The sequence below is a fragment of the Ammodytes marinus genome, assembly GCF_949987685.1.
Source record: "Ammodytes marinus genome assembly, chromosome: 5".
Lineage (NCBI taxonomy): Eukaryota > Metazoa > Chordata > Actinopteri > Uranoscopiformes > Ammodytidae > Ammodytes > Ammodytes marinus.
Window position 1 is genome coordinate 34,468,267 of NC_137234.1, and position 15,189 is coordinate 34,483,455.

Genomic DNA, 15,189 nt, shown 5'->3' on the forward strand with positions numbered 1-15,189 from the left:
GAAGTGTTTAGACTACCAGTTTAGTAATGGAACAGGCCAAATACAAGGCCACTTGACACTTTATACACTTGGCATTGTCACAGAAAAACTGAACTGTGCTGAACTGATTTTAAAAGCTGAAGCAATTAGATTAAAATTGACTGTGTATTGGACTGCAGATTCTTAAAAAAAAAGTATATGTATATATATATATATATATATATATATATATATATATATATATATATATATATGTATATGTGTGTGTATGTATATATATATATATACATATATAGCTATATATATATAAAAAATAATGTTTTTTGTTTGTTTTATTTTTATTTTGTAACAGTAATCTGTGTATCTGAATCCGAATTTGATGAAAATGGGGGCGGGACCTGATAAGCCTTTGGCTTCTTCCGTCTCCCTTCGGACAACACAATGATGTATGAATATTTGCAAGAGAAAATTGTGTATTGTGTGGAATTGTCCGAAAGAATAATAAATAAATAAATAAAAAATCTTCAATGTTTTCTGTTTTCTGTTGTCTGTTTACCTGCAACGGTGCGCTTTTATGACGTGAATTGTCGCGTGAATGAGTACGCGTTTCCGCCCAGTCACTCGCCGCAGTTGAGTGGGCGGGGCCTAATGTGTATGAGATGCGCATACGCGTTTCCACTGTTAATGGGTATGTGGATAAGTGGTCTCAAACCACCTCCGAATGTGGATAATTTCAATGCGCATTGAGCGTGTTTCCACCTGTAGTTAGCGCGATCGGATCCTAAAAACCACATATTAATGCCAGGTGGAAACAGGGTCTAAGAGACACATGTTTTACTGTGTTACTGCAAAGAGCCGCATCATACACACGGGTACACATGAACATCCCCATCCCTTCCTCACACACACACACACACACACACACACACACACACACACACACACACACACACACACACACACACACACACACACACACACACACACACACACACACACACACACACACACACACACACACACACACACACACACACACAGACCTCTGCTCAGTCAGATTTACTGTAAATGTCACAACCAAAATGATAATGCAGTAACGGCCTTAACTATGTTTCACCCGTTTCAGTTGAATTTTGTATTATTATTATTTTTTTAAATAAATAATGCTTGTGCATGCTACCAGGCCCAGGGGCACAAAGGCTCAAGGGGGCCCTAAATTAAGGTACTGATAACTTTACATGTCTTATAGTCAAAGAGCTCAGTCACTCATGTCAATAAAAGGTTCCAAAAAGGAATAGCCTAAATATAAGGAAATAAATCATCATGGGCCCCTCAACTAGTAGGGGAGAAATACAAAAGCAATTGTAAAGCAACAGCATTATTAGCTCTGTATTAGGGGCATCATGAGGGGCCTCTAAGGCCCCCACACATACAGGAATAAACTTTCTATGTGTACATTCTATACTGTTCATAAAAAGTAGCTATCCACCCTTTATCTGTTGAAATGGGTCTCTCCATCATAGAACATGGGTCTGCAGACCAATCTACTGTTTTTGCAGTTGCAGAGTAAAGGATGCTGCCTGCTTAAGAAAAATCAGAAAAATAATGTTCCTTCTGCAGCTCAAGTTTTGATTTAGCCTCTAAATGTTCCTCTCTAAGTGCATCAGATTGATGCATTTTACTTTAAAACGGTACACATTTTCTTCCAGGGTGCAATGCCCCCTGACCCCCCAGGGTCCCTCCCACAGTGTCCCAAAATCATCTGGGAAACACTGACTTCCTTAACAAGTTTTTTTCCAATAATTGTATGTATCTGTGCGGAAAAGTCAGTGTACCTGACTGGATAGGTAGGAGTGGGGGGGCCCTTTGAGAGTCTTGGTCCAGGGGCCTATTATCTCATAATCCGTCTAAGAACCAACTGGATTCCACAATCTTTTTTATTTTTGCGGGGAGCATGCACAAGCATGCGCAAGCATTATTTATTTAAAAAAAAAAAAAATGGGGGGCCCCACACTAGGACTTGAAACGGCCCCCCAGATCGTTAAGGCCGCCCCTGTGATAATGACAGAACTGACTCCTACAGTACTAAGACGACAGGCCAGTCATTTTCAACAATGCACATTGTGTGCACTGCCTCACACACAAACTCTCAGTTCAACCAAGTCCACAAACAAAAATATAACAATTTACAATAGCGTTTTTCTCTTACTATGCATGTTGCTTAGTGGGACTTACTTTTAGCATGGAGTGAGCTGAAGTTTTATGTTGCGTCCACACCAAACGTTTGCGAACGTTATGTTGCGTCCTCAATTAAACATTTGCGAACAGGCATACACACACACATTAACAAAATAAAAAATGAAATAATAAACAACATGTAAAACGAACGTAAGAGCCGCATGAAACGTTTGCGAACATGCACACACATAGGCCCACACAAAAAAAAGTATAAAAAATAAATAAATAAAATGAACTGAAGAGCCGCACGAAGCTAGGCAAAGAGGCTCGCGAGCCGCAGGTTGGCCACCCCTGACCTAAACCTAAGTCTACCCTTATCTTAAGCAAGTCTTCTTGTCCCTATAATGTAATTATTACGTAATGGGGACTGGAAAAAAAAAATTCGCAAAAAAGTAAGGTACCTCCCCACAATATCACTGTGTAAACAGAAAAAAATTCCCCACAACATGAGTAATACACCCCCACACTAACAGAGACACAGACACACACGTACTTTCCTTGCATCTATCTCTTACCTTTACAGCCACCAGCATCTTGTCCTTGGTGGGGCTCAGGTTGTAACATTCAGCCAGGAAAACCTTGCCGAAGGCTCCCTCTCCGAGCTCCCTCTTTAGAATGATGTCCCTCCGTTTAATATGCTGGACATCTGTGAAAGACAGAGACAGACAAACACATATTTCAGTCAGCTATCTGAAATGCTAGTACACAGCGACTTAAAAAAGCTTTCCCAAGATCTCTTCACAATGCTCACATTATTTTTTTTGTACCTTTTAATTCCCAAGAATATCCCCACTTCATTTACAGTTTTTTCCGATTGCTAAAGCACAGTGGGCACAACTAAAACCACATGTGCAAAACTCTTAACACAGTGTGCACTACAGAAGTCCATATGTTCCAAACAGTGTTTCATTTTTCATTCATTTCACACAAAATGCATTCAGTAACCACTTTTACCAAAACTCAATAGCTCTTCTACCATTCATAGACAACAACCTGCAAAACACTGTGTATTTCTGGCAAAATGTTCAATTGCTAAGACACTGTTTTCAAAACTCTTAAGAACTCATTCAAAACAAAATATTGGATTCTACATTTACCTTATTGAAATTGTGGAAGAATGTTACCAATAATATGACTACTATATAAAATAAATTGCTTATTGAATTTCAGCTAAAAGCACGAAACTTGAAAATAAAATATTACAATAATTTTTTACGTAATTGTTCCGCCAGGATAGAAATGGAAGGACAAGAAACTCTCCTGTTTTTGTAGTTGTCAGGGATAATGTGGCTTTCCACTGAATCTCAGACTGGTTTGCTGCCCTAAACATACCTCCATACAGAGAAAAAGAAAATACACGTACAATACGATGTTTATCACTGTACAATTTGAGGCTCAATGCTGAAGATAGGGAGGAACCTAACAGTTCTCACCCACTCTGTATGAGAGATTATACTCTCATACAGACTTTTATACTTTTTTCTTTTATGTATTACAGCCCTGGAAAAAGGAAACTCTTGAAACCAAACTTAACAATCCTTTTTCAAAACAGTTTTTAGCATCAAGATGATACACACATGCACCATTTGAATTACTCTTTCAAAGCAGCAACAGCACGTGGATGTGCTTTGCCATGAAATACTGAATCAAATTGCTCTGTTTTCATTCACTCTTGTTTTACCTAAACAATATGGTGCGGTCAAATGAAAATATGTTACTCTTACAGTATTTTCTAATGAAAGTGTTTTATTTGAAATCCCTCAGATCATCTATACTTCAAATATTTTAATGATCAAAAGTTCATCTTATGTTTTGCTGCTTGTTGTTAGTGTTTTGTAGGTCTGTGTGTTGTGTGTGTCAATGTGTGTTTTTCATTGTAACATGTTGCCAGTGTTTGCACCAGTGAGCTTGTTTTGAGACATGTATGAAGAGTTTTGTTGCTGTGAGTGACTTTTGGAGGCAAAATGAACTGAATTGCACAGGTGCATTTTAGTGATGCACACTGTGTTAAGAGTTTTGCACATGTGGTTTCAGTTGTGCCCACCGTGCTTTAGCAATCAAAAAAAACTGTAAAGCCTCAGTTCAACCAAATTACAAACCTCCCTTTGAGCAGTTTAATTGAGACTACCTCAGGAAGAAATAGAAGTTCATTTCTATTTTTATAAATGTCGCAAATAAATTCACCTAAACTGTAGTGAGACTCATACTGTATGTTGTAATGGTTACAGGTCATTCAGATTAATTTTGCTATTAGAAATGATCTGAAATTAATTATGATTTACAGTTTTTCACAATTGCTTAAACACATTTCCTGATAGACTACCTCACTTTTTCAAAACCCTAAACACAAATCTCAAAACTCAAACACAAAATGCTAAATCCTTCACTTCTCTTGCAAAAGCAAACTTTACCCTCAAAACAGTGTTAACTCTTCACTAAATGGTGTTTTCTTTTCAAATGACACATACATCAAATGAGTAGACATTTCTAGCACTCATTGAACACTGGTGTGCAGAATGGAAAACACTATAGTATAAATGCAAAACACTATATGAATGCTTTATCAGTAGAATTATGCCTTTGCATGTTCATACACTTTCACCTACAGTAACAACAAATACTTTACAGTTTTTGCCAAATGCTAAAACACATGTTGCAGAATAGTTTATTTTGCCATTTCAAACAAACACAATGAATAGGTAGGACTGCAGTTCAAGCAATTCAGTGTGTCAGAATGAAAAAATTACAGTAACATTAGGGAACAATGGTATAAAAAAAACAGCGTTGTAAGGAATTGGGTGGTCATTTGAAAAGAAAACACCATTTAGTGAAGAGTTAACACTGTTTTGAGGGTAAAGTGTGCTTTTGCAAGAGAAGTGAAGGATTTTGCATTTTGTGTTTGAGTTTTGAGATTTGTGTTTAGGGTTTTGAAAAAGTGAGGTAAAGAAATGTGTTTAAGCAATTGTGAAAAACTGTAATCAATGATAGACTAAAGCTTAAACCAGCTGTGTGTGTGTTTGTTCTCATGCTAAGGGATTGTGTGTGACTGTGGCTGTGTTTTGCTATAATCACGCTTTCATGAACATGTACTGAGTGTTCACGTCAGTGTGTATGAGAGAGACTGGAGAGGAGTCCTCTGAGGATACCTGAGACAGTGTGTGTGTGTGTGTGTACACCATGCCGGCTAATTAGCGAAGTTACAAATAGCCTGGGTTAATGTTGTCATTAACACAGAGAGAGGGGGCATTCACCTGTCAGCGATAAGACACACACACACACACACACACACACACACACACACACACACACACACACACACACACACACACACACACACACACACACACACACACACACACACACACACACACACACACACAAACACGAACATTGCCACACTTTGTGTAATTGCGTGCCAGCAAGTCTGTGTAACATTTGTGTTTGTTTGTGCCAACACTACATTCTGTGTGTGTGTATATATATATGTATATATATATATATATATATATATATATATATATATATATATATATATATATATATATATACTGTATATATACAGTCATATTAAAAAGTTTGGGAACCCCTCTCAGCCGGCCTTATAATTGACTCTGCTTTCACAAAAAAAATATAAAAGTGGTATGTCTTTAATTTACCAGGAACAGCTAAGTACTGGGATGTTTTCCAAACAAAGATTTTTTTGAAAAGCAGTATTTGGTTGTATGAAATAAAATAAAATGTGAAAAACTGGCTGTGCAAAAATATAGGAACCCTTGTGGTTTTGTTGATTTTAATGCCTGTAACAGCATGTAAAACTGATGACTTTAAACACAAAGTTGGTTGGATTATGTTGTTAAGCCTTGAACCTCATAGAAATGTCTGTTTAATCATGAGAAAATATATTTTAGGTGCCTAAATGCAAGTTGCACTTCTCTTTGACTCTCTGCTGAAGTGAGACAGAATGGGATCATCAAAACAGCTCCCAAAAGATCTGAAAAACAAAGATTGTTCATTGTCATGGTTTAGGGGAAGGCTACAAGAAGCTTTCCCAAAGGTTTCAATTGTCAATTTCGACTGTAGGGAACGTTGTCAGGAAATGGAAGGACACAGGCATAGTGGCAGTTAAACCCAGTCATGGCAGACCAAGAAAAAAACAGGTGCGGCATAGGTGGAGGATTGTGAGAATGGTTGCACACAACCCACAGATCACCTCCAAAGGCCTGCAAGTACATCTGGCTGCAGATTGTGTATCTGTACATCGTTCAACAATTCAGCGCAATTTGCACCAAAACATCTGCTTTTTATAAAGACCAAATAACTTAATTTTTGTCTCATCAGTCCAAAGCATTTTCTTCCAATATGAAGCTGGCTTGTCTAAATGAGCTTTTGCATACTCCATGCAACTGTATCTGTGGCGTGGGCGCAGAAAGGGCTTCCTTCTCATCACCCGGCCATACAGATGTTTTGGTGCAAATTGCACTGAATTGTAGAACCATGTACAGATACACAATCTGCAGCCAGATGTTCTTGCAGGTCTTTGGAGGTGATCTTTGGGTTGTGTGCAACCATTCTCACAATCCGCCGCATATATATATATATATATATATATATGCTTATACAATGTCCTTGATTTATTTATCTTACTGAAGTTTTAAACAGAGTTCATCACTAAATTATTTTAGCTTAAAGATGGAGGCATCGATTCTGGGGATTGCTTGTTGTCAAAATCACTTTTTGTCAAAATCAGTGAATGTCAGACAGTCATTCTTGTGAAGATCTAGACTTAAAGACACAAGCTGGGTTGGGTTGGGTAGTGGTGGGAAGGTATCTTTGCTCATTATTTGATGGACAACATTACACTTTGTTAGGTCAAAATAGTGTGTCAAATGTCAAATATGAGTAATATTTTATAAACGAATATGTCAAATGTTAAAAAAAATAAAGAAAAAAAAAATTTAATTTCTTAATTTCCATTATGCCATATTGTTAATAAAAATAATTTAAAAATAAATAAATAAATCAGTGAATGTCTCCTCGCCATCTGCTACCTGTTCGTACTCTGTGTGCACGCTGGCGAAAAATCCAGTGCTCTTACCACTACACAACGAGCAACTTTATAGCACATTAATTTCAAAATCAGATATTTGCTCATACATTTATACTTAAAAAAAAAGTATACCTCTGCAGCACTTGCTTTATCTGTGTATTGTGTGTACCAATATCGGAGGGCAATTTCCTTTAAAGGTGAAGTATGCGGTTTATTTATGTTAATATAAGTGCAAAATCGCTCTTTATTCATACAGTGATCACTTACATAATGTGCGCGTTTCATAAAGCCGATCTCTCAGTCAGCTGCTCTGCATGTAATCGGCAAAATAAACTTTTAGGGGATCCCGAAATGAAAATCCAATCACAAGAGAGAACGCTACAAACCGACACCCATCTCACTGCCGGTGCACGCCAGAGCGACAGATGGGTGAATGTTTATGCGCCTACAATGGCGGAGCAGGTAAACATCCTTCCCAATGTCTGTTTTGATTGTTTTTGTCATGTTTTATCACACTTATGGATCTGAGATGATGCTAGATAACTCGCTGCTTGAAGACCGCAGTGCATTAATGTGATGTTGTGGGGACGAGGGAGGGGACTGCTAACTGCAGTAACTGACAGGAAGTTAGCTATAAGAACCATTCCGCTTACAGCACCTTTAAGTTGAAAACTTAGGCTTCTCAGTAATAAGAATTGGGGCGACTGTGGCTCAGTTGGTAGAGAGGGTTGGCCGATGATCAAAGGGTTGGAGGTTCGATCCCCGCCCTGCCACCTGTGTCATAGTTGTTGTGTCCTTGGGCAAGACACTTAACCCACCTTGCCTTGTGTGAATGTCGATAGTTAGCCTGCTATCGGTGTACGAATGTTTGTGTGAATGGTAACGTGGGAAAGGAAAACAGGTCTCCCTTGCAAAAGAGTCTTCGGTCTCAATGGGATATACCTGTATAAATAAAGGTTAAAAAAAAAAAAAAAAAAAACTATTGTGATTCTGAATCCCTGAAAGTCACCTATGAATGACGCTGCTGCTGTATCACTAGTGTGAAACCTAAATTTAATTAATTTCAAGCGTGACAAGCGTTTTTGAGTGACCTCCAAAAAAGCGCTAGATAAATCCCATCAATTATTATTAATATTAATCTCAACCAGCCCTGTGGTAATTTGTAATAGAATTAATTAATTAATTAATTTATGGATTTTTTTATCCATAAATATTGTGCTTGCGTCAAAATGTAATAACAATATTACATTGAGTTTTATTAAAATTATTTCAATAATTTCTGCATTGTTGTAACATTATCAGCTCCTCCAAGGTGGCCTTCATAAGAACATGTTGAAGGATTAAAGAGACACATTTCTGTTATCTCCTGCCCTGTTCAATCACATAATGATCGAACATGGCCACCCAACCCAAAATGTTATAAAGAAAATGTAATAAAACTCAAGATTCGAAATTTAGAACCAAAACCTTACTAAAACTGTTAAAACTCTTTTGATATAAAAACTGCAGTGCAAGATACATAATTGAATTTGACATGTAATGTCTTAGCATAGACTTGCCAAATACACAAATTCATATTACCATAAACAGCAATTTGTACAACTAAAACACAAACTGTGTGACATATTGCAGCAAAAATGAGGGCTCTATTTTTGGTTAGGCTTCTGATGAGCTTTGGGTTAAATATTTAGCTTGAGTCTAAGGTTTGAAATAACTTTGATATAAAATATGTAGTCCAGTATATTCCATCCATATATAATTAAAATAACTTGGCAACTAATACATTGCTACATCTGTTCAAATGCAAGACAGCATTTTAATGTAAGGAACAGGAAATTGCTTATTTTATAACCAGATCAATTGTCTCGTAAAATAAATGTATTTGAACTAAAATGGACTAAAATGAACTGTTTTCAAATAATGCTTTTTGCTGCGGAGTGAAAGCAGTAAACAAGCCTCCTGTAGTCCAGAGAGACACAAATTAATTAAAAAAACAGGTTAGATATCTGCTTTGGGTGACATACAGTAAATTGCTACGCTCCCATATTACATCTCTTAAAGGTATTAATTAGTCTGAGTCCCAAGATGAACAACATACCTCATTCAGCCCTGGTCCCTGCAGGATTACAGCAGGAGTGTGTATTATGAGCCTGGGGCTGGAGGGACAGCTCATTTAGGGCTATTGTCACTTTTTGGATATCAAAATCCAATTATATGCATCTGAAATAAGATATCTGTATGTAAACATTTTAAATGGCCCTGCAGGTTGCATAGAGGACAGGACAAAAGGGTTAATAACTGTAACCCACCAGAGTGGCTTATGTAATGAAATGATTGCCCTGGGAGGTGCTGTCACCCTTGGCTTCATCCAGGCTTCACAGCCTTCCAAACCTCTAGATCAGGGGTCTCCAACCTTTTTTCAACTGAGAGCTACTTTGAAAAAATTAAAGTGGCCAAGAGCTACTTGTATCAAATCGCTTATATTTATTTACATAGCACACATCAAATGAATCAAGCTTCTGTTTGTACACGTGTGAAATTGCAATACCCAATGCTTATCATAAATCATTTCCCATCAAAGGTCCAAGGTCCAACACATTACGTTACACTTTTTGTGGGCCACATATCACTGAAAATTGACATCAATGTCTATACTACACTTCTTATTTGTGACGCAACAGTGTTTCCCCCAGGAAATGTCTTAGTCAAGGTGGTCACCACGCAGGTGTGGAGGAGGCGCGGCGCGCCGAAAATTTTGGGGGTATTTTGCTCAAAGATGCCAATACGCACTACAGAAATAAACAACTGCTTATTTGAATAAAACAGACAACTGACCTTACAGTTGTACATTTTTAAAGTTCCTTTTTAGATAGGGGCTGTTGTGAGATTATTGTGGACAATTAGGCCTACTGTGATGCGATAGCTTATAATTCATTAATGGTTATTATTAGCCTACTTGCTTGATTTCTTTTTAAATACAGAGGTTATTGGTTGTTTTGGAACATGTATTTCCCAATTTAAAACATAAAAATAAAGCAGCATTGAACATTCAGAAAATAAATCTTGTATGGCTGCACTAGCAGGCTGTTTTACAAATAACTCAATAGTTGAAATAATAAATACAATGTCTTTTCCCCTTAAAATTATTAAATACATTTATGCAAAGGTCAAAGACATGCCGTAGTCATGCATGGCCGCATGCAGAGCCGCAGAGCAGCACACACACCAGCTGATAGAGAAACGCTTTGAGACACATGAACATTTATTTACCGCAAATCGCAAGTTTTGACCATGGGAAGAGGTGCATTTACCTTCATCAGATTTTTAACTTGTAAAAAAAAAAAAAAAAAAAAATGTTTTTTTTTTTTGTTTTTTTTTTTACAAGTCGGTCAACCTATCAGGCGAGCTACTGAAAGCCCGCCCGCGAGCTACCGGTAGCTCGCGATCGACCTGTTGGAGACCCCTGCTCTAGATAAATAACTGCTGGTTATAGGGAACCTGTATTGTTGTATTGTTAATGTTGTCATATGTATCCTCAGTGCTACTTTGCTGTAGGTCTTACAACTAGGGCTGTCAAATTAACGCGTTAATTTCGATTAATTAATCACAGAAAAATTAACGCAGTAAAAGAAATTAACGCAGATTAATCGCACTTCTATAATGCCCTTTGACCCGGTGCAAAAGTGGTGCGCAGCTCGGCGAGTTGCACCGAGCTGCACCTGTAGCTTACAGCCCGCACGGGTGAAAGGGAGAGAGAAGCAGAGGAAAGGGCGGGGCCGAGGGCTCTATGGAAAATAAGCATGAAGGTAGGAAGACATCTTACTTTATTCTCCGCAGTGTCTGTGCATTATTGATTTAGTGGTGCAACAATATAGGTTCAAAACAGTATCTCTCAATCTTCCTCTGTGTGTCTCAATCTTGTTTGCTAGCTGTCTCGTCTCCCGCCGCCCGCCCCGTGTGTGTGTGTGTCAATATTTTTGCCTATGAGTACGACGATGGTGAATGAATTGGCATAGGCATATGTGGCAGTGCAGCGCTGTCTGTTGTGGAGACAGAAGTTACGAGAGAGAGAGAGAGAGAGAGAGAGAGAAACAAACTGTAGTAGGCTATACAGCTGTTTATAAACAGGTATAAAAGTGTCATAAAAGTATGCGATTAATTTAGATTAATTAATCACAGAGCCTGTCATTAATTAGATTATTTTTTTAATCGCTTGACAGCCCTACTTACAACTATAACTTTAATGCTCGGAATTTCAAATGGTCACCTACAGGTGTTGACTTGATCTCAGGTAACACATCCTGCGTCTACTGCACGTCTGCCCTTTTTTTCTGGTGCCTATTTTAACAGATTAGAGCCACAAAGCGACGCACCACTTTACCTCAGGAGTCTCACATACGTATTTGTTATCGTCAGAAAAATATGCTTAAAGCTACAACGAGTAAGTCGGCACGTTGGCGACACCTTTGAACAAAAGCGGTAGTATTTTTACGACGCCAGCTGTCATGAAGCTCGTGCAGGGGGTGCAAGATTCAAATAATCAGGAAGCAATATAGTGTGTGTCCGTGTGTTGAAAGTGTGAGGGCACCGGACTCTTTTCGGCTCGGTGAGAGTGGTTAGTGACACAGCATCAACTACACCTGATTGCAATGAGTTGATCCATTGTCACCTCTCGCGGAGCTGAACGAGTAGGCTATGTGTCCCCACACAAAGCGAATGAACGAGAGACGGCAGTTAGTTGTGGATCACGATGAGGTAATGTGTTTATGTTGTTGTAAATAATGACTATTTCAGATGAATAATGGTCATCTGATGATGCTGGTGAGGCAAAGTAAACTTTGTTTTAGTAGGCTACCGCTCATTCATTTAGGAGTAAACACTGCAGTCTAGGTTCACTCCGTGAAATTGTGTATACGTTGCTTGGCAACGCCCTCCCGCCCGCCTATCACTCTCCCTTTTAGCTTTTCTTCATTGCATTTTCTTTTTTTTCTTTGATGGTTCAGCCCCGTTAGTCATTATGACGACAAATAACTGTCTCAAACAAGGCTCCCGCGGGACAACGTCTCAATTTGCGGGACGTGTGAAAAGTAATGGAAATGCGATCTGGTCACCCTAGAAGTTAGAAGCATTGTTATTGAAAGTGAGCCCCCCTTTTTAAATGCGTGTTTTATAATCTGGCATTTATCCGATAGCTGTGAGGAGACAGCAGTCTCCGTTTGTCTGTGTGTGTGTGTGTTTGTCTGTGTGTGTGTATCGGGCTGCTGGGCTCAGTGGCTCTGTGAAGGTGCTGCCTGCAGTGCTTCAGCGTTTGTCTTCCTGTTACTTCAAAATAAAAGCCAACTCACGTTTGTCAAGTGAAATGCTAATGTGAAGCCAGTGAAATGCTTTTAATGTGAAGCCGCAGCCTTAATGCTCTATTTGTTTAACAGTAGCTAACTTAACTGCTGCGCGCTGATCTAAAGATAGTGTTTTTTTAATATAGAAAGCCGTGTCTCTGGCATTACCGGTGGTGACACGAGTTTACTTTGCTAAAAAAACGGCACTTTGTCCCACATCGTCCCGCACAAACGTAGTCTTTGTCCCACATCTGGTGAATTGGGATCTGGTCTCCCATCCCCTTCCCTCACCTCACCTGGAGTGATAGGCTTCTCAAATCACGTTCCTGCGCCACACTGAAATCTGCGACCAATACGGATATGTGACCATAGAGCATGCACGCGTGAACCGAAAATCGGACTGGGTGTACGACCAGATCAAATGCAGTAATAAAAACTATATAAAAACGTCTTTCTTTGCACTGATGGTCTCGTTTGCTGTTAAAGGTAATTTATGATTATGAGAGGAAACATGAGGCTGTTTAAAAGATATTTAAATGTTACTCGTTGCCGCTTTAAAGGGGTAGTTCGGAATTTTGGACATAGGGCCTGATTCCCAAGTTAGCCTTATGCCTCGTTTCCACCGAGTAGAGCGGGTCGGGTCGGAGCGGCTCAAAGCGGGACAGCTCACTTTTAAGAATCTCGGTGGTGTTTCCACCGCCGACCCTACTCTTACTGGTAGGGCGGGGTTTAGGCTGGACTGCGATAGCCGCCGCCAGAATGTGGGTGAAACTATCGGGCTGTGGAATAACTGTGGTCAAGCCAGCGGTCTCTCGTTTTTGCTTGGTCAAACCAGCCGCTTCTTTATTTATTCCCCCCGTGTTGTTGTGAGCACAGAGACGGCTGGTGCAACTGATAGAGACAGTGAGCGAACAGCGCTGGCTGCGGCAGCTACGTGACATCGTAGCAGTGGAACACAGTGTAGCCAACTAATTAATTTAATGACGAGGAAAAACACCACACAATAAACAGTGCTGTGCTCACATTTTCGCCAAAACACAAGACTCTCTTCACTCTTGCCGAGATGAATACACATGGCGGAAATGATTCTTTCGACCAATCAAATGACGGCAGTGTGTAGCTCCGCCTTTTCGGCACCCTTTCAGGCGGCTAGTACCCCTACGGAGGAGTACTGAGATTAGGAGCAGCTCAGAGCGGTTAGGTGCGCTTAAACCGTACCCTACCCAACAATAGGTAGGATGCAGTTCAAAAAGCAATTCAGTGTATCACTACTATACTGTAAACTCTGAAACAATTCCGAGAAAAGGAAAAAAACAGTGTTGTAAGGAATGTGGCGAGTGGATTATGAATCCTTTGTATACCGCCTCCTGTTTGCGTCTGGCCACATCGCCTCATCGACATCACATGCAATGTCATCCTTTGAGAACCAACAGCGAAAATATTCCTGATATCCAGTCTAAATGACCTAATTATGGAGCTATTGTGTAGTTGGGCTGGACTTTCTGCAGGCTCCTATATTGTTAGGCCATGATCTATAACATGGTCCACTATAGTGACCCTGTCTCCGTCTGTTGTCTCCTTTGTCATCGTCTTCCTGCCTCTCTCTCTTGTCCTCTTCCCCTGACTCTTACTGTCTCACAAAGAAGCTGAGCTTACCTGAAGTCTATTTGTAGTGCTAAGGCTCACACTGATTGGTATTATTTTAGCTTTATTTTGTATATTTCATGTGTGTGAGTCTGTGTGCTTTTCCAAGTTTGGTTGTGTTTTGTGTTTTAAATAGATGTGTTTTCCCAATGATTGCAGGAGATTTCATTTTTGAACAATGTGTCTTATGTAAAAAACTGTGTGTAGTGTTTTGCAAGAAGTGTTTTGGAGAATTTCAAACAGTGCAAAGCACTTATTGTGTTTGGTGGGTTGGTGCTTGTGTTTAGGGCATGGTCACCAAAGTTAGAGGTTGTGATGCTTTGGGCATAGCAGCCACTATTAGTGTGTAAGCATTAGGCAAAAACTGTAAAGAAATAGAGAAAAAAATTCTTGACAGTCATGTTGATATCATATCCGCAGCATTCATTACATTACACTTCATTTCGCTGACACTTTTATCCAAAATTTGTTCCAATAGGCACATTCAACCATGAAGCATTCACTTTAATTTCACCATTTCTAGTGTGTCTTTCAAAATAAAACAAGCACAAATGTGAAAATGTAAATAAAATAAAATAAAATAAATATTAATTTAACTCCCCTGACAATAACTGCTCCTGGCAATCATTACAGCAACTTGCAACTGGATTAAAAACACTAGTCGTCAGAATCGATACGCCACAGTCACCAGCTAACATGTCAGAGTGAATGAACGCAGCTAAAATGAAATGAATTACGTCTCATATTTAGGCCAAGGTATTTACTCCCATTCAGTCAACATCATCAAGACAATGCCTACGTGCACAAAATTCTCATTATGATATCTTCTTAAATTCTATCAAATTAAATAATTCTGCATGGACTCTTAAGGACTAAGAAGCTTAGCCCAAACCCTCAAAAACAGCCCTTGTCTTTTACCTTAAAAGTGTAATAGAACTTTAACAG

General features: G+C 39.1%; 1 protein-coding gene across 1 annotated transcript in view; it reads right to left on the reverse strand.

Moving 5' to 3' along the window:
• Window positions 1-15,189, reverse strand: part of ntrk3a (neurotrophic tyrosine kinase, receptor, type 3a) — a gene marked incomplete at both ends in the record, with an annotated part of 339,329 nt that overhangs the window by 66,888 nt on the left and 257,252 nt on the right. Inside the window, one exon of the mRNA XM_080027751.1 lies at window positions 2,733-2,863. Coding sequence (XP_079883877.1) covers window positions 2,733-2,863 — 131 coding nt within the window. The remainder of the gene's footprint in view (window positions 1-2,732; window positions 2,864-15,189) is intronic.